Source organism: Doryrhamphus excisus, linkage group LG10, assembly GCF_037039965.1.
Source record: "Doryrhamphus excisus strain RoL-2023G ecotype Guam linkage group LG10, RoL_Dexc_Guam_v1.1, whole genome shotgun sequence".
NCBI lineage: Eukaryota > Metazoa > Chordata > Actinopteri > Syngnathiformes > Syngnathidae > Doryrhamphus > Doryrhamphus excisus.
Window position 1 is genome coordinate 12587870 of NC_136366.1, and position 20823 is coordinate 12608692.

The 20823-nt window shown below is 42.1% G+C and overlaps 1 protein-coding gene across 1 annotated transcript in view; it reads left to right on the forward strand.

The window, feature by feature from the left end:
- bmpr1bb (bone morphogenetic protein receptor, type IBb) overlaps positions 1–20823 on the forward strand; it is a 39368-nt gene that overhangs the window by 10625 nt on the left and 7920 nt on the right. Inside the window, exon 3 of the mRNA XM_058065002.2 lies at positions 13273–13557. Coding sequence (XP_057920985.2) covers positions 13464–13557 — 94 coding nt within the window. The 5' untranslated portion in view covers positions 13273–13463. The remainder of the gene's footprint in view (positions 1–13272; positions 13558–20823) is intronic.

The window sequence follows — 20823 nt, forward strand, 5'->3', positions numbered from 1 at the left end:
GTCTCTCTGTGCGGCACAATCTATTTTTAGCAGATGGAGCGTAATAATATAACAGATCAAAAGATTAATTAATTGACCACAATGTGGACATTTTTCAAGAATGGCAATAGTTTTTTTTTATTGATGACATACAGTACATACATTGTATTATTTGGTGTTTTATATTAAAAAGCTTAATGGTCAGCCAAATAATTAGTTTTCTGGTACCGTTGAAGGTTTTTCCTGAGAAGCCGGTGTCATTGTGTAAAAGCCTTCCAGGCCTACTACCCAACACATGGATCCTTGTTCTCAGGTGTTCCCTAAACAGAGCTGTTACATAAAAGCAGGGCGGTCCATTTTTAGAAGGACATCCTTTCCTTTGGTTTATACATGGAGCGTAATTCCATGCTAATGCTGCACAGCTGTTGCACTGTAAATGTGATTAACCCTTTGTCATTGTGTTGCCTCTGATTTGGGTGCTGTCTCTACCATTTTCTCGCTGACAAACGGTAGCCTGGGCTCTCCTTGAGGGTGACATCATGGGTTTCAGGTTGCCTGTTTGCGGCTTTGGTTCCCAGGAGGTGTTTGGGAGGGGGGAGTCAAAGACCCAGGGAGCATTGTGTAGTCTTCTTGCCGACCTTCTGTTGTGTTATCTCTCTTTCTTTGCAATGTGCCGACAGCTGTGTGGACACGGTTTGTGCTCAATGTTGATAAAATATGGAATTAGCCTCTGAGGAAAAAAAAGTGTCACAAAACAACATGTCGTGTTGTGCGTTCACATTCTCGCTTTGTTCCATGAGATCACAGTTGTGGCAGATGCGGGACTGAGAATGAGAGCAGCTGTTTTGCTCCGTCCTCTCCGGTTACACACCCTGGCAGCGACCCTCTGTGCCCATCCCCAGAGGGGGCACGCCGCCGACCCTTAATCGTCTTTGTTCTCCCGGGGCGGGCACGGCGCTCCTCTGGCCTGTGCCGTGTTCCACCAGTATTCTTGGCACGGAAAGAGAGGGATGAGGCCGAAGGTGTCAAAGCGGAGAGTGGGGCTGGTGACAAGACATGACACGCAACTGGTCCATGTCTCCGAGGACCTGTGGCGCCATCAATTAGCCTTACTGGAAAAAACAATAGTACAGCTCATACAGATTGGTTTGCCAGCTTTTTACTTTTTCACGCTTTTCCAAGTGCTAACAAAATTAAAATCACAATTTAACTTTGTGAATATGGTGTGTACTTGCAGACTTTGGGCATATGAGGTTGTATTTCTAACTGTCTAAACAACAATGCCGCAACATAAACAACACAAAAATTCAAATAATATAACACCGTGAACTAGGCTGCATGGTGGTTAGCACGCAGGCTTCACAGCTAGGAGACCCGACTTCGAATAAATAGTTTTCCTCCCGTTCCGTGTGGAAGTGTTATGTTTTTGGCTGTGTTTTTCTTCACCACTCCATATGGAAAAGTTTACTAATTAGTGAGTGGTTAGCGCGCAGGCCTCACAGCTAAGATACCCGAGTTGGATTCCACTCTCGGCCATCTCTGTGTGGCGTTTGCATGTTCTCCCCGTGCATGCGTGGGTTTTCTCCGGGTACTCCGGTTTCCTCCCACATTCCAAAAACATGCTAGGTTAATTAGCGACTCCAAATTGTCCATAGGTATGAATGTGTGTGTGAATGGTTGTTTGTCTATATGTGCCCTGTGATTGGCTGGCCACCAGTCCAGGGTGTACCCTGCCTCTCGCCTGAAGACAGCTGGGATAGGCTCCAGCACCCCCGTGACCCTCGTGAGGATAAGCAGCAGAAAATGAATGACTGAATGAACACCATGAACTATTGACAATTTTTACATTTGCAACTGAACTGTGTGTGCATGCAAATACGTGCACGTATGCAAACATTGCACACGTGTTCATGTGTTAAAATTTCCTTTTCACTTCCTGATTCCTGCAAGGATTTATTTCAATGGGAGAGATGCAGGCCAGGTGTTTATAAAATGCACTTCTGCCATCTTTTTGGGCTTAAAACTGCACCAAACATGCTCTCTTCTAATGTACAGTTGCATCATCACGTCTTTGTGCCTTTCACGCGAAAACATTGAAACGATATATTTAAAAAAAACGTATAAATCCGTCTTTGGTAGAGAATGAGTTTATGGCATAACAGTGTTCCGAGTACATGTTCACGATGCAGTATTTCTGGATTCTGCTCGCCATCATGGCCGCCAAACCAATGAGTTGACATTCCTATGTATTTAGAGTCCTTGGTTTCTAATAAAAAAATGCGTAGTTAAGCTCTCTTGTTGCGATAACATTTTTGAATCTCGATTAAAAACAAGCTCCCATTTCGCACATTAACAGTTCAAGCGCCGGATGTTTACATTTAAATAGTACAGCCCCTCCCGACTCCATTGGGTGTTAGAGTTTTCCACATGTTAGCAAAAAGCACCGCATCAGACCTTAAGTGCTATAGTGTTCTGGATAAAATGATAAATAATGTAATACGTACTAAAATATGATATTAGCATCATAAAACCTCCGCTAAGAGATCTCGTAATTCAAGAGTGTTGGAGTGGATGTTGGAGTGCTTTTTTAGGTGTAGCCTTACACCGGGAGTGATGCGGCTCATCTTGGATTTTACAAACTCGAGACGCTCCCTGTTTTTTTTTTTTCTTCCAAGTGAAAATGACGTCTGATGGTGTCCAAGTCTTGCTCCCCGATGATCCCCCCCGCTCGCTGATGCACGCTTCCCGTAAGTGAAGGAGTGATGTTTCAGAGATGGATAGCATTTCCAGCACTTATCGACTGCTTTGGCAGCGGCAGCGGCGGCGGCCCAGGATGACACTGCGTTCAAATACATTAGCAAAGGGAGGGAAACTTGACAAGCTTCTCATGGAATAGAGTGGGTTCCGAAGTGCGGAGGGCTGATGTTAAAACGCTCGGCCGTAGTCCGACACGGCGGCATCGATCTCCTTTAGCTACTTCCTGTGTTTTCATTGCGTGATCGTTGGAGGAGAGCAAACAACAACCGTAGCTCCATCGCTAATGTGACCCCATCACCTCCTGGGAGAGACGCATTGACTGAAACGTATAATGCTTCTTTGCATGTCTGTCAATGAATCCTTTTCATGACACAGCAGGATTTTATACAGTCGTCCTTCCACAATTTTCCGGCTTAACTGGTGTATAAGACATGAAGAAGTCACAGGCCATGAGGTGTCAATGGGACTTGATTGCCAGAACAACAGGCTTTTATTGCAGCTTTGATTGGTTTCACAACAGGCACAATAATACAATAACAAGCATTCATTGTCTATGCCGCTTAATCCTCATTAGCGTATGCTGGAGCCTATCACAGGGCACGAAAAGACATACAACCACATAAGACACGGCGTACTTTTATGATGTCACTTCCTGTCTGAAAATAAATAAGCAGTCTGTTGGGGGTTCTAGATGCCTGACATAAGCAAAAAAATGAGTTCTGTTCACTTGTTCAGTTTAAGTTTATGAACAGGAACATGAACAAGAAACTGTCACACGCCAGCAGGTTTGTTTTGCTCTCGTCTTCCGGAATCAATCTGTGAAGTAACATGGAATAGTCCATTGCATAAGAAGGGAGGGGCAGTGGTCAAAACGCTTATGAAAGATTATGCCTTTTGATGTACTGTAGTACATGAATTAAAACTTTTTAAACAAAACTTTCCATAGGTATGAATGTGAGTGTGAATGGTTGTTTGTCTGTAGGTGCCCTGTGATTGGTTGGCGACCAGTCCAGGGTGTACCCGGCCTCTTACCCCAAGACAGCTGGGATAGGCTCCAGCACGCCTGTGACCCTTGTGAGGATAAGCGGTAGAAAATGAATGAATGAATACTAATATATTTTTAAAATTTAAGAAAAAGAACTTTCATCCATTTTCTATACCGCTTATCCTCATGTGGGTTGCGGGCATGCTGGAGCCTATGCCAGCAGCTCATTAATCCGTTTGTATGAAACGTTTAGGGCTCCCTAGACATCACAGGTTCATTCATTCATTCATTGTCTACCGCTTTTCCTCACGAGGATCGCGAGGGTGCTGGAGCCTATCCCAGCTGTCTTCGGGCGAGAGGTGGAGTACACCCTGGACTGGTGGCCAGCCAATCACAGGGCACATATAGACAAACAACCATTCACACTCACATTCATACCTATGGACAATTTGGAGTGGCCAATTAACCTAGCATGTTTTTGGAATGTGGGAGGAAACCGGAGTACCTGGAGAAAACCCACGCAAACTCCACACAAAGATGGCCGAGGGTGGAATTGAACCCTGGTCTTCTCGCTGTGAGGTCTGCGCGCTAACCACTCGTAATTTTCTGCCATATTACACATCCCTAGAATGTGTAATTTGTGTGTCTAAAGCATAACTGCTCAGACTCTAAGTCACGCCTTCCAAAACCGTCCCCGCTAATGAAGTCAATGAGGTCTGATGGACAAATGAGACAAGCAGAGACAACAAGGCTTTCCTGCTAAGACTGCAAGTTCTCCTGCTTTTCCCATCAACCTCTTACTGGAGCAGATGGTTTAACGCTCACATGGCCGCCCTAAACTGGAGGTATAAACACCGGAGGCTCATCTGCTCCCGTGTGAGGCCCTCCACTCCCAAGGGGAATGAGGAAGACTGGACAATTAACCACTAAGTTAGACTTGGTTTGACATCGCTACTTGCCTTTCCGTCTGTTGCTGAAGGCGGCCTGCTAGCACATGGATATTTTCCCAATTTTTCCACGGTTATAAGAGGAATTTCACAAGTCCTAGTCCTAACACTGTTCTATTTATGATTCTGGGTGGGGAGAAATGGTTCAATGGAACCATCTCTCCCCACCCAGAATCCCAAATGGTACCCGTCCCGTCGTCTTACATCCTTTATGCACCAGGAAGTTGCTTGCTAACCATACAAACAGACATGACACTCCAAGATTGGTCTACTTTTGCTGTGATGATCGAACCTTCTGCCATCTCCAGAATCCAAATGGTACGTCCATCTAGTCCTAACATCTGAACCTTCCGCCATCTCACCCTGGGGGCCACTGGAGCTAGGGTCTGGGCAAGGCTGGGCCGCATCAGGTTTTCCACAAAAAAACAAAAACGCATTTATTAAAAACAGAAAAATATACAAACTTTTTCAGTGCTTTGGTTCCGATTTTCTACAATAAAAGCTCTGATAAAACATTCCACTGTTATCAAACATCTTAATTTTTATTTTTTTTGCACAAAATAAGATGGAAAATAAATAAACAAATCAAGAATAAAGAAAATCAATCAATCAGTAATAAATAAATATAATAATAATAATAATAAAAACTTAAGAAACCACATATAGTTGGTGGGTAGACAAATTATTTTTTTCAGATTAAAATGAACAAAGCATTATTAGAGCCCTGTAGACATGACAAAACACGACTATAGTCACATTTATACTCTTTTTATTTACAACATATTGCGCAACTGCAGGGTCTTGAGACACATGCTAACTCGCAAACTAGAGAGCTAGCGACCTAAACGGTAGCCTTCAAGTTATTTCCTTTAAACTTAAATAGCCAAAAACGTACCACTTCCACACGGATAGGGAGGATAACTATTAACAGTTATTTAACCTTTAACATGAACATTAATCAAACGTAATAATTTTTTCTGGGTACATGATACCATACAGCATCCATATCAAACTTGCGCGGGCCGCACTAACATTACTTTCATATCAAGGCGGGGGCCTCAAACTAGGGGCCGCGTGTTTGAGACCCCTGCATTAGTAGGTCACATAGTTACATAGCGGCTTTGTGTCTGCAGATTATTAGAAAAAAAATATATATATATATAAAGTGGAAGGTATTTTATGTTACGCTTGACCCTACATTGGAATGGAACCATAATTAATGTCATTGCAAACACTAAACTAGCTATTTTAATATGTCTGCTATAAAACAAATGTTACCACCAAGCCTAAAATAGCTTTTTATGCCCACTGACAGGTAATTATTACCTATTAATGCAGCTTAGTATGTTTTTTTTATCACATGAAAGTGAAATCACTGTGCTGTTATTTCCTTAGAAGTGGATTTAAATGTGTTTTATGATGCATGTATGGCACTTGTACTTTTACCTCCCTTTTCTTAGCCCCCCCACCCTATATCCTCAATCCCACCCCTTGTTACATGCTACAGATGGAAAAAACATCCACTTCTGCAAAAGGTCACTCTACTTGTTGTGCTCCAGCTTGAAGGTACTTTAAAGACTTCAGCAGCTGTGGGTTTCGCACGTTTTGAAGCTGCGGACGCTTTTAGAGTGGAAGTCTGACTTGATCAGTGGTTATCTGAAGAATTTATGGTTGAAGGCTAAAATATAATTAGGGAGAAGGGTGAAAACTGTTTCGATTGTCCTCCCTCATGAAAGGTTTGGGAAGATAAGTGGAGCTGAAAAGTAGCAACATGACTTTCATGTGAGCGGTTTTTAAGAAACAAGATGCAGTATCAGCTGTTTTGTTGCAAAGCAAGCATGCGCTCGCTGTTTGCTGCATCCCTGTAACCTTCACGCCGCTGACAAACGTACAAAGGCGCTTTCAGCACCATACAGAGGAGGGGGGGGTGGGGGTAGCACATGGAAAATATGCGCAGAAGACGCCCGCCTCCTTCTTCACTTCACTCTCAACAACAGTCCCAATGAAGCGGCGCCTTCTATTAATCCATATGAATTGTCTACGCAGTAAAACTCCTTGTGGGGGCTTCTTAGGGGTATTTAGAGCCCCACCAGTGTATGTCAAGTTGTCCTCAGAGAGGTGCATAATGTGGCCTGATCACCAGGGTTGTGCTGCATCCACTCTGGCGTGCAGTGCAGCAGCCCGAGACGGGGAGGGCACTTTTAAAAAGGATCCAGTGTGCTAATAAAATGTTCTGTGAAGCCTAAATGGTGATGAAGTATGATGGTTGAAGACATTATTCCGGCACTGGTTAGGAGCGCCATTTATAGGAATATTCATTTCCAAGTAGGTGTGCTGCTTTTTATTGAATTCTTTAAGGCTTTTTTTTCCAGTTATTATTAAACACTGTTGAAGATTTTTCTCACACATCCATTGCAAAAATGTTGCAGGGATTCGTATTTTATGCACAAACACTTTGAAAACGCATTAATAAAGTTTGCATTTATACTATCTATCTATTAGGATTGTAAACTATCTAGTTTGACAAGCAAGCGATTCCCATAAGAGATGCCTTTAATCTTTGGATTAATCAATTGAGGAGACATGCACCAGTCCATCTCTTAAACAATGCTGCCGGTAGAGCGATCGCCATGCATGCGCTGTAGCTTAGCTTGACTGAAGATAAGAATGGATGTAAATAACATTAGCAGCGTTAGCATTAGCAGTGTGCTAGCTAAATATGCCTACATTATAACGATCTAATTGATCTTATTTATTATGTATTGTGTCAAACTAATACATCAAATGACGTAATTCGTTGCCAAAGACATCTTTTTAAAAAGTAACTTTGACTGCCAAGAGTTTTATTTTCCTCCGATTGACAGTAACAGCTTGCATGTGAAGACGACGGAAGTTGCTGAATTGCTTGCTGACAGAGGGAAACGGCGACCAATGCAGCAGGGACAAAAGTACAGGAAGCTTACATTGGTACAGAGTACGTCTGGATGGGGATCTGTCGGGATGGCGAAGGATAGACGCTGTTGTTGTTATTCATCTATAAATAGTTAATCTCTAGTTTACACCCATGCACACATCTGTAAATAGATTATGTTCTAAATCTGTCAATAAATGTATGATAAATGTAGATATTTTGCCATAAAAATCTTTTCAGATGTTTGGGGTGTCACTAAAACCAAAAATATGGACGTCAGTCACCGTTCTGCTTGAATTTGCTTTTTTTTTTGGTTCAAATCAGGTGTTTTTCCTGCAACCACCACATGTTTTACTGATGATGTATTCTTTTTGAAATCAAATAAAAAAAAATAAAATGAAATGATTATGTTAAGTTTAGGAAAAAATAACAGCAAATAATACCTTGGACTCACTAAAATAATCAGTGATAACAATTGTGATGATTGACTAATAAAGACATATCTTATCTTATCTTGATTTAGACAACACATGATTTATAGATATAAGTACATAATTACCCGAACATTGTATTCAGGTGGAGTAATTTAGTTTCTTGCTTGTAGCCGGTGGCGGACACAAAAGTGAATGACTGTTATTGATCCCTAAATAGCATCTTTGTAGCAGAAGTAGTGTGTGTGTTTTGCAAACAGCCCATCAATAATGACTTCCACTGCAAATCTTTTTGCAGGATTCAACTACGGTTATTATTAGAGCCACGCAATAAAACCATGATATTAAATTAAAATAAATTAAACAACATGGAAGTAGCTGCATATGAAGTGTAGGTAGTGGTCAGCATCCTCTACCTACCTCTACGTACGCTTTAAAATGTTGCCTGCGCCACTCAGCTATATCTCTCTGTCCATCTCCATATCCTCTCGACTGGTTGCTTTCCATTGATTATTCTTGACAGTCACCGGCACTAAGAATGTCGTCCCAAGCTACCCCCAGCCCCACCTTTGTTAAATAGTGCATACACACATGCACAATTAATGCTTGGTTATGCAATGGTTGAACAGTGTGTGCATGTGTGTGTGTGATAGGGTAAAAATGCGGCAATATTCCCAATAATTACGTCCTCTCTTCCGACTGAAGCTGACAGGAAGCGGATTAATTGGCAGACATCTTATCTCCATGCTCAACTACCTCCTGTTTCTGCAAAGATGTTCCAGAAGTAATGTTGTTACTATAGTAAACAGTTGACAGGGCTATATAGAATTTACTGACATTTTCCCATGTGTAGACCTCCCAGTGTTATTTTGCACCTGCTTTAAACAGGTGGAACTCCTCTTTGGTGATCAGTCTTCACAGACGTGCTCACAGAAGGAACTTTTGACCCACCCGCACCCGCACAGCGCCCCCTAGCAGTGTATCTTTCAGCTATGTCAGGCCTTTTAATGTGTATGCCGGACATGTACCATACTGTAGGTGTTATACTGTACATACACAAGTATGTAAGTACACACTGAGGTTTAATGTAACCAGGCAGGTGTGAGGGTCCGTGTGTGCCTTGACCCCCGCGGTTGGCTTTTGTCTGACCGTTGGAGGAAGTTGTTAATTAGCATCGTTAGCAGTCGCCGACCCTCGGGGGAACATTCGCTTCATTAAATGCTCCTTGGGTGTGCAGCTTTTGGCTCTTTAGCGACCTTTTCTGCGCTTCAGCTCAAAATGAATGTTTCCCATATAGGAACTAATGAAGTGATGCTTATTAATTACATTTTTAAGTAGCCTGGCTCATCATACACCAGCTAAACATGGAGTGTAAAAGTCAGTGCATGGCGATCGCTCTAACGGCAGCATTGTTTAAGAGATGGACTGGTGCATGTCTCCTCAATTGATTAATCAAAAGACTAAAGGCATCAGTGTAAAAGTATAGCATGCTAGCATGTACACAGCTCCAAAATAAGCATGTGAAGTTTCAAGCTTTTTTTTTTTTTGACTGTTCTGGGGGAGGGACAGCTGTGTTGCCGCGGCAATAAGCTTCTCTTTATGACATCACTTTTAACTCTAAGCTGCTGAAAATCCGGCAAATTTCACACAGGCTCGTCGCCACACATTCCGTAGCCGCTGGCTAGCTGTAACTTCATCATCATCATCATCATTCTCACAATCTTGTGTGATGAAAGGTCCTTTTCCTCAGACCGACGCTCTGAAATGCAAAACGAGGCTCATAGTCATGGCGCATTTGCAGTAACACTGTAAGTATTAGTATTAGTATTAGCGTGGGGTCTCTGTTTCATAAGAAAATGTTTGTCCAAGAAACGGAGACGCATTATTGCAACTGTACAAAGATCATTGTGAAGTAAGAGGCCTGTCACCTGGAGCTTCCACTGTCACCAAAAGCTTAGCGCTGTCGGCTGGCACGCTAAGCAAACATTCAAGCTGAAATGCTAGTATGTAGCAATGACCTCTGTGTACTGTATATTGCACAACACAGCAACACAACCAATGTTGTAGCAGTAGTGCTCATGAGCAAAACTCTTGTCCAGCATAATACCGATGAGAAGGACAAGCAACATCTGAAAGTGCGTGTAAGCTGCAGGATGTGGACCACCCAGGATAAGTCAATAAAAACTAACATCAAGAGGTTGCCTACAGCCACAGCTGTTAATACACAGTTATTTGCTTTTGTAAACAATGCACTCAGCAATTATTCGGTATGATATTCTTTTAGTGGCGACTCCAAATTGTCCATAGGTATGAATGTGAGTGTGAATGGTTGTTTGTCTATATGTGCCCTGTGATTGGCTGGCCACCAGTCCAGGGTGTATCCCGCCTCTCGCCCAAAGACCGCTGGGATAGGCTCCAGCACCCCCTGCAACCCTCGTGAGGAAAAGCGGTAGAAAATGAATGAATTAATATTCTTTTAGCATTGTTTTGGTTTTGAAACGCTCTGGTTTTTGTATGGTTATCGTTTGCCTTGCACTGTATTGTATCAATACTATATATATGATATTTATAAATACTGTGTAAATGTTTGATAGGTGTATTAGAATGAAATGAAAGCCACAATTTGAAGCTTCTGGATTGTGATTTGACTGTGAAGAGGATAACAAAAGGGGTAAAAAAAAAACATTAGGGGTCTATTCACTTAAAGTCTTCCCACTTGTCTGCCCCACTTCCGACCTCCCAAATGTGGTCGAGAGACCCCCAGTCCCTTCCCTTCCGCTCGCCGCTCTCTGAGGCTCCATGCTGGGTGTGTGCTGGAGCGCAGATGGGCGTGTGAGGTGCACTGACCCGTTCTCATGGCTCCACGGGCCCAACCGTTTTCCACAAATATGCACAAATCGGGGGCGACAGTTTGAGCACCAGAAGAGGTGGCTTGTGGTGGAAGCAGGGAGGCAGGTGTTGACCCATTTGGCTCTGCTTTAACACCACCAAGAATTCTACCGTGTTTACTCTCCTCCAGCCATTTGGATTGCGTAAACATCTCATCTTACATTTTTTAAATTAATTCAAATGAATAAACTTTGCTTTGGTTTCGATTTTCTACAAGTAAAGCTCTGATAAAACATTCCACTGTTCTCAAATATCTTAATTTGTATTTTTCTGCATAAAATAAGATGAAAAATAAATAAACAAATCAAGAATAAAGAAAATCAATCAATCAGTAATAAATAAATATGATAATAATAATAAAACGGCAAATAATAAAAACTTAAGAAACCACATCTAGTTGGTGGGTAGACAAATTATTTTTTTCAGACCAAAATTAACAAAGCATTATTAGAGCCCTGTAGACATGACAAAACACGACTATAGTCACATTTCTACTCTTTTTATTTACAACATATTGCGCAACTGCAGGGTCTTGAGACACATGCTAACTCACAAACTGGAGAGCTAGCGACCTAAACGGTAGCCTTCAAGTTATTTCCTTTGAACTTAAATAGCCAAAAACTTACCACTTCCACACGGATAGGGAGGATAACTATTAACAGTTATTTAACCTTTAACATGAACATTAATCAACGTAATAATTTTTTCTGGGTACTTGCACGGGCCGCACTAACATTAAACTTTCATATCAAGGCGGGGGCCTCAAACTAGTGTCCTGCGGGCCAAATTTGGCCCGCGGGCCACGTGTTTGAGACCCCTGGTTTAGAGTATCACCAGTGGTCAGCGTCCAACAGGTTTATTTCCCTCTGCATGCAAAAAGTTGGTGTGAAACCAGTTTGCTGCTCGCTGCCATTATAACATTGATTCTATTTATACTTTCTAATAAACGACCACGTGGTCAAAGTCTGTGATTCTTCAGTGAACTTGATGTAATCTGGCTGATAGCTAAATAGTTAATCTTCTTAACATACATATTGACCCGTGGAATGTGTGCCCCCCCTCCCGATTGTTAGCACGGGGCACATGTTTCTATGCGTGGATTAGAGTGAAGTTGCAAAGTGGTGGCGGTGCCTGGAGGTGTGAGCTCTAATCTCCCCTCATCACCTGATGTGATGCCGCGGCCAGAGCCCTATTAATCTACTAACGGTGTTTGTCTTTTTACACACACACACACACACACACACACTAATAGCAGACTCTCAGTACCAATTGATGGCACACTTAGACACACTTAGTTTTAGGGCTATTTGTTTGTATTTGTCCTTGTGAGACAAGCCATCGTGCAATATTGGGTGACAGACTGCTATGGAATTATTAGTGGTTATTAGTGGAGTATTTTTGGCTTAAAGTGCCTCGAAAAGTGCCTATTTAAAAACATTAGAGCTCTCCAGACAAGAAATAGCACCCCTATAGTCACCTTTACTATTGCTATACCCAATATAGTAGACATCAAGAGAGCCGATAAGCCATTTGAGACATAAATAAGACTCATGCTTGTGTATTTAATGTGTTCCGTTTGGCTGTTTGACTGACAGCAGGGCTGAATCAGACCGCGGGAAAAACACACTTAAGGTTCAGAGTTGAGTTTCAGCGGTATCCCTTGTTTTTATTATGGATTATCATGGCAGCTGGGAGATCAATCACAATCCTTGTGTGTCTCACTGATCTTGACAGTAGCACTACTGACACCTAGTGGCCAGTGTAGGATACTACATTTAATCACAGTCTGAATGCGTCTTTTGAATGCCTTATATTTGTATATTATTTAATTTAGCCATTTTTACGCCTAACTTAGGCAAACAATATGGAACATGTATTTTTAATATATTTTATTTTGACGTATATGTATGATTATTTTATACAGTTAAAAACAAAATTATTCATACCCCAACTGAAATTTCAGTTTTTTGTGTTTGTGTACATGCAGTATTTGATGGAGAATCAATGGTATACACAATACATCTTCTGTGTGTTTTGTTATGTTTTATGTATACTTTGCAATTAAGATAAACAATAAGAGTGTAACAATGAGGGTTTTATTTTGCATACATTATTGATGTATTATTATTACTATAATTATTATTTAGTATACATGTAGTCTCTGGTAAAGTGAAATGCTGCCAAGATTATAATGCACAATTTCAACATGTATTAATGAAGTAACAATATTTATTATTGTAGTTCTAGTTGCCTTTGTGGCGGCAAAAAGGAATTAATACATTGAGAGAGAGAGAGAGAGACAGAGAGAGAGAGAGAGAGAGAGAGAGAGAGAGGTAACACCCCCCACCATCTTTCTGTGTCTGTCTCTCCCAGGCCGTCAGTGTGGGAACGGCACTGGAAGCTGTGGGACGCTCCTGAGCGCTGACTGTGGAAATCTTAAGATCAGGCGGACGCGTCGGTGGAGTTGCCGCTTATTTTGCACTCCAGTTTTGTTGGTGGCTGCTGGACTTGTGAGGATCTCAAAGGCGAGGGCGGCGGGGGGAGGGGGGTAGCCAGCGGTGCTAATGCCGGGGCCGCGGCTGCCTCAGGAGCCGGCCTGGCATGTTCTGGTCCTGCTGTTGCTAAGTGGACTGGCATCACAGAGTCCGGGGTCACATGGTGAGTTCTGCTTGATTTCTAATGTGTTGAACTAAAAAGTGCACCCCTCACCCCCGTCCCCCCCCCCCCGTTCATGTCTTAAATTGTTTGAAGATGGACAGCCAGTTGTCTTTTACGATGAATACCAACGGTGTCCTGCTGTGCCCTGTAAGGTTTTGACAGGCGGGAGGGTCTGTGACACCCCACAGTGCATCCCCCCCTTCCTTAAGTGGCCACATTGGCATTTGTTCTCTTTCTACTAGTAAAAATGATTGACAGCTGGTAGGACTGGTTGTAAAAGACCCTTTATTATTGTATTATAAGTACTATATGATATTGCTGTGATCCATTGTTGGTTGATGTATGTTAGCCTTATATCTCAGCTAAAATATATTATTCATGCAGGCACAAAATTACTCAATTTTTGATTTACTGCTACTGACTTTATTTTTTTCTTATGAACATTTTTAGATATCACAGTGTTAATACACACTAATGTGCTATCACAACATTTCAGTGGCAAACCATACAAAAGCTCTTATTTTCTTCTTATTTTTTTCAAATTATTTTCTTATTTTCTTCAAACATCAAAAAGTATTTTTGCGTATTTTTGATCCAAATCCCACCAAATGTTTCCGAGAACACCCCCCTCCCTTCACAGACAAACACAGTGCGGTGGTCCTGTCTGGAATTGTGCTAAAGATGTAGACCAGCTGTAAAGTCCAATACTGACCCAGCCATTCTAGCAGGCTGCAACTTTCACAGTTGCTTGTGAAATACCTCGGGCGACTGATCAGGAATCATCAAGAGGTTGCCTCCAGCCACAGCTGTTAATGCCAATGTAGTTTAAGCAAAAGACCCTGGCAGTTCTTTCTTTTTGTAGAGCGACCCTTTTTGGGATATTTATGTCACTGGTTTTACCCCCGCCTACTATAGGAGACATGGCGGTTAATTGAATAGAGGTGTTAATTGGTGCATTTATGGTTTGTTATAATCCAAAATGGCCTGGATTGCTTGTTTTGGTCCCCTTTTTGAACTTAAATAACACATCTGCCCAACAACCAAACTTAATTACCTGTACCTTTTCATGTTTCATGCCTTTTATTTCTTCATCCTCTGTGATCTATGTCTCATAAATGATTTTAGTCCATAGTCCATACAGCCACAGGTTCTCATCGGCCAAATGAGCTCTACATTTGACATAGTTTCCTTTGGCTACGTTCAATGTAAGTAGGTTGTTGGCTCGGACAGGTTCATTCTAAGTAAACCACTGTATCGTCTTCAAGAGCGGCGGCATGCAGTGATCAGGCTGCCCCAGTGTGCTGTTTTCATTCACTGCGATCCTCAAATACCACAGAATGTCAGCGTGTCTATGGGGCTTTGCTTTGCGGCTCCGCTGGTCGGCTTTTGGACTGTGCTAGTGTTAGATGTTTTGATATTCATCAGTTCATCAAGCGGCGGGATGAGTAATGAAAGGCATGTTTTCTTTGTGTTGTCCAACACTTCATTACCAATACTGATATCAACCGATAACCATACAATTTGGAAATGTGGCAGAACTTATTGTATTGGACTCATATAATAAGCTATTATTCAACAGTTTCTGTTGAATACATTTACAGTGAAGAAAATAAGTATTTGAACACCCTGCTATTTTGCTATTTCTCCCACTTAGAAATCATGGAGGGGTCTGAAATTTTCATCGTAGGTGCATGTCCACTGTGAGAGAGATAAACTAAAAAGAAAAATCCAGAAATCACAATGCATGATTTTTTAACAATTTATTTGTGTGATACAGCTGCAAATAAGTATTTGAACACCTGTGTATCATCTAGAATTCTGACCCTGAAAGACCTGTTAGTCTGCCCATTAGAAGTCCACCTGCACTCCATGTATCATCCTGAATCAGATGCACCTGTTTGAGGTCGTTAGCTGCATAAAGACACCTGTCCACCCCATACAATCAGTAAGACTTTAACTTGTAACATGGCGAAGACCAAAGAGCTGTCCAAAGACACCAGAGACAAAATTGTACACCTCCACAAGGCTGGAAAGGGCTACGGAGCAATTACCAAGCAGCTTGGTGAAAAAAGGTCCACTGTTGGAGCTATCATTAGAAAATGGAAGAAGCTAAACATGACGGTCAATCTCAATCGGAGTGGAGCCCCATGCAAGATATCACCTCGTGGGGTCTCAATGATTCTAAGAAAGGTGAGGAATCAGCCCAGAACTACACGACAGGACTTGGTCAATGACCTGAAAAGAGCTGGGACCACCGTTTCCAAGGTTACTGTAGGTAATACACTAAGACGTCATGATGTGAAATCATGCATGGCACGAAAGGTTCCCCTGCTTAAACCAGCACATGTCAAGGCCCGTCTTAAGTTTGCATATGACCATTTGGATGATACAGAGGAGTCATGGGAGAAAGTTTTATGGTCAGATGAGACCAAAATAGAACTTTTTGGTCATAATTCCAATAAGCGTGTTTGGAGGAAGAAGAATGAAGAGTACAATCCGAAGAACACCATCCCTACTGTGAAGCATGGGGGTGGTAGCATCATGCTTTGGGGGTGTTTTTCTGCACATGGGACAGGACGAGTGCACTGCATTAAAGAGAGGATGACTGGGGCCGTGTATTGTGAGATTTTGGGGAACAACCTCCTTCCCTCTGTCAGAGCATTGAAGATGGGTCGTGGCTGGGTCTTCCAACACGACAACGACCCGAAGCACACAGCCAGGAAAACCAAGGAGTGGCTCCGTAAGAAGCATATCAAGGTTCTAGCATGGCCCAGCCAGTCTCCAGACCTGAACCCAATCGAAAATCTTTGGAGGGAGCTCAAACTCCGTGTTTCTCAGCGACAGCCCAGAAACCTGACTGATCTAGAGAAGATCTGTGTGGAGGAGTGGGCCAAGATCCCTCCTGCAGTGTGTGCAAACCTGGTGAAAAACTACAGGAAACGTTTGACCTCTGTAATAGCAAACAAAGGCTACTGTACCAAATATTAACATTCATTTTCTCAGGTGTTCAAATACTTATTAGCAGCTGTATCACACAAATAAATTGTTAAAAAATCATGCATTGTGATTTCTGGATTTTTCTTTTTAGTTTATCTCTCTCACAGTGGACATGCACCTACGATGAAAATTTCAGACCCCTCCATGATTTCTAAGTGGGAGAAATAGCAAAATAGCAGGGTGTTCAAATACTTATTTTCTTCACTGTATATTCATAAATAAGCTGAAGTGATCTGTAGCATTCATTCATTCATTCATTCATTTTCTACCGCTTTTCCTCACAAGGGTTGCTGGGGTGCTGGAGCCTATCCCAGCTGTCTTCGGGCGAGAGGCGGGGTACACCCTGGACTGGTGGCCAGCCAATCACAGGGCACATATAGACAAACAACCATTCACACTCACATTCATACCTATGGACAATTTGGAGTCGCCAATTAACCTAGCATGTTTTTGGAATGTGGGAGGAAACCGGAGTACCCGGATAAAAGCCACGCATGCACGGGGAGAACACGCAAACTCCACACAGAGATGGCCATGGGTGGAATTGAACCCTGGTCTCCTAGCTGTGAGGTCTCGACCGCCGTGCTGCCCTAATCCTATTTTATTCAGTTTAATATATTTTTATTAACTGTGATTGGCTGGCCACCAGTCCAGGGTGTACCCCGCCTCTTGCCCGAAGTCAGTTGGGATAGGCACCAGCACCCCCCCCCCCCCCCGACCCTAATGAGGATCAGCGGTATAGAAAATGGGTGCATGGATGAATATTTTTTTTTAGGGTGTTCCAATTGATCGGCCACAGACCAGTATCGGATCATATCAGTGAAAATATAAAAAATATAATGTTCCTGTTTTTTGGAATGTGGGAGGAAACCGGAGTACCCGGAGAAAACCCACGCATGCACGGGGAGAACATGCACACTGAGGGTGGAATTGAACCCTGGTCTCCTAGCTGTGAGGTCTGCGTGCTAACCACTCGACCACCGTGCCGCCCCCCGATCATGACATCTGTTATTAAAAAAATGCTGTATATAACACATGATATCCTGATATCGGTATCGGAAATTGAGGGTCGGACAATATTGGCATATTGTTTTTTGTTAAAAAGGCCAATATTGGACATCCCTAATGCAAACTTTTATGACCTTTACTCTTAAATGCATCAGAATCGAGAATCGTTAGGAACCGGAGTTGTTCAAATTGTAATAATGCTTATGTAAACGTTCATTTAGGAATGCCCTGAGGTTAGTCTCTGTGTGACTTCCTCTTCCTGTTCCTTCTCCATGTCCTTTCTCTGCTTTGTTTGGCAAGGAAACAGCATAATTAGCCTGCTGTTATTTTTATTGAACAAATGATTGAGGCCTGCAAATTCGACCCAGCAGCAAGTGTCCAGGCCAATGTGTTCAAGTACGGTAATGTGTGGAGCTACGTCTTTGTACATGCTAGCCAGCCATTTTATAAATGGGAAATGTGGAGTCCTGTGTCGGACACAGCGGTATGTGTCTTGTGGCGGCTTGCCTGTCCGTGTTGTGTGTTTTCTTTGTGGATATAGCACCTCTCCGCAGAATTGCCACCATCATGTTACATTTCTTTGCAGCTAGTGCGAATCGGACAGCAGTTTGCCGAGCGGTGGGATTCTCCTTTTTCCCGAAAGAAAGGAATGTCACGTAGACGGTGACAGACGGCCCTGCACCATCATCATCATCATCATCATCATCATCATGCACGGTCATGCTGCCAAACATGGAACAGGTTGCTGGATCAGTGGAAACAGATGACCTGAAAAGAGGAAGAGGCGGGGCTTGAAAGGTGGAAGATAGATTGGAATGTGCTCTTCCGACACATTCATGTGCACATTCGACGTGCGCACATGTGAACTTTGAAGCCCGTGGCGGGGTTAAGAGGCGTGAGGGTGCTTCAGGAGGATGAATGACCTCTTGGCAGGTTGCTGGTGACCCCACTGGGGGTCAGAGTGCACCCAGGAGACACTTAGGGAAGATGTGTCCGTTTGAGTGGGGAAATTTATCATGGCCACCTGGAGGAACTTATCTCTGCTCTGCTCGCTTGTCTTCCTCTGGAGTTCTGACGATAAGTCGTGGAGATTGAATGACCGTCAGGCTGGGAACAGGCATGCCAACCGGGGCTTTTTTTTTTTACCCACCATGAATCATATTTTACAGAAATAATCTCCTTTAAATGAAAATGAATGTAGAGAGAATGATAGTTGCAAGACTGCACAGGTTTGCACGGGGGACAAGTGGTTGGCATAATGATCGCACAGTCAGGAGATCTGGGTTTGAATCTCTGGGTTTGGTTTTGCACATGCTGGGGTTTCCTCCAGTACGCCAACTTCCTCCCACATTCTAAAAATGGGCTGCACAGTGGAGGAGTGGTTAGCGCGCAGGCCACACAGCTAGGAGACCCAAGTTCGATTCCACCAAGTCTCTGTGGGAGTTTGCATGTTTTACCCGTGCAAGTGTGGGTTTTCTCCGGTTTCCTCCCACATTCCAAAAACATGCTAGGTTAATTAGCGACTCCAAATTGTCCATAGGTATGAATGTGAGTGTGAATGGTTGTTTGTCATATTTTCAATATTTTGATATATTATTCAATAATTGTTATATAATTCATAAATCTATAGTATTTTGTACGTTACTGAGTCAATTAATAATATGTCAATCTATTTTGATGGAATTGTCATGAAGAGAAACAGAAAAAAGTTTACAAAAAATATACGTAAATAGTGTATTGTACATTTTAAAATTAAATTCTCGAACTAAAATAATACGTGAATAATCAACTAAAAAAAGGGGTGAAAACAAAAAAGGCAGACATACAATAAGATATAATAATAATCACAATATAAATACTGCATGTTTTCCCATAAGGCACCAGCCTATCAGCAATTATTATTTCATCATTAAATTTATTGCATTAAAATAATAATTACAACTAATATCACTGATAGGCCTTTTATTTTGTACATGGCCATATTTTTGGTGGGTTTCCCCCCACATTCCAAAAACATGCTAGGTTAATTGGCGACTCCAAATTGTCCATAGGTATGAATGTGAGTGTGAATGGTTGTTTGTCTATATGTGCCCTGTGATTGGCTGGCCACCAGTCCAGGGTGTACCCCGCCTCTCGCTCTCGTCCAAAGTCAGGTGCAGGTCCAGTCTACCCATCAGCTTAACAAGGACAAGCAGAATGAGGGCTAGTCTAACATACAACAAATAGATCAATCAATAAATAATACTGCCAAAATTATGACAAAATATAACGTTTATTTTTTGTCTGTGCCATGTAAAGTCTATGGTCTAATTTTTTACAATAAAAAAGTTAGTTACATAATAATACATTCGAAGTGTTGCTACAAATGACATATATTACAAATACATTCTATTGAAATGAATAAACTGTATATATGCTTGTGCGGTTCTCAATAAGAAAAATATGAATAAAATAGATATGCAAAAAGATTATTTTTTCTATTTTTTTAGCCTACGATCAAACAAAGCAATAGCAAATAAAAAGTCTTAACTATTCTATATTAATAGAGGCAGTGTGTGTCCAAGCATGTAAATATGGATATCCTCCATGTTTGTTTATAGAGCTCTAATGATATTCTATATGTACGTGTTGACGACAATGAGGATGAGACCACCCAATCCTCATCCCTGTGTAAACATAAGAGAGGAAATATGAATTCATCATCATTGTGGAAGAGTTGGTATGATGGTTGAGAAGAAAATAAACAAAATAAGAGCTTGTGGCCAAAGGAGAGAAGCTAATGTCACAGTAGCACACACTACATTCAACGTTGATATGTGTCATTGTGTGTGTTGTTGTGGTGGGGAAGCAGCCTGTGGAATGTGCGTGGGGGATGTAGATCAGATTTCGGGGTGACCTTGAATGCGCCTTGTAGCTGACACTGCATGGTGTGTTTGTGGACGTTTTGTAGTTGAATTAAATTGTCTTTAAGGCTACACCAAGGGTGGGCAAACTACGGCTTTGGGAGGGGCCACATCCTGTTTGTGGACGTTTTTCTCGATTTTAAGATTCTCTTACTGGTTTTTAAATGTCTTAATGGCCTTGCACCTTCTTATTTATATGATCTATTTATCTGAACCAGAACAAAAACCCACGGTGAGGCAGCATTTAGCCACTATGGCCCCCACCTGTGGAACAGCCTGCCGGAGAGCCTCAGGACTGCGGAGACTGTTGATATTTTTAAAAATTAAATTAATAAAATTAATATTAAAAAAAACACAC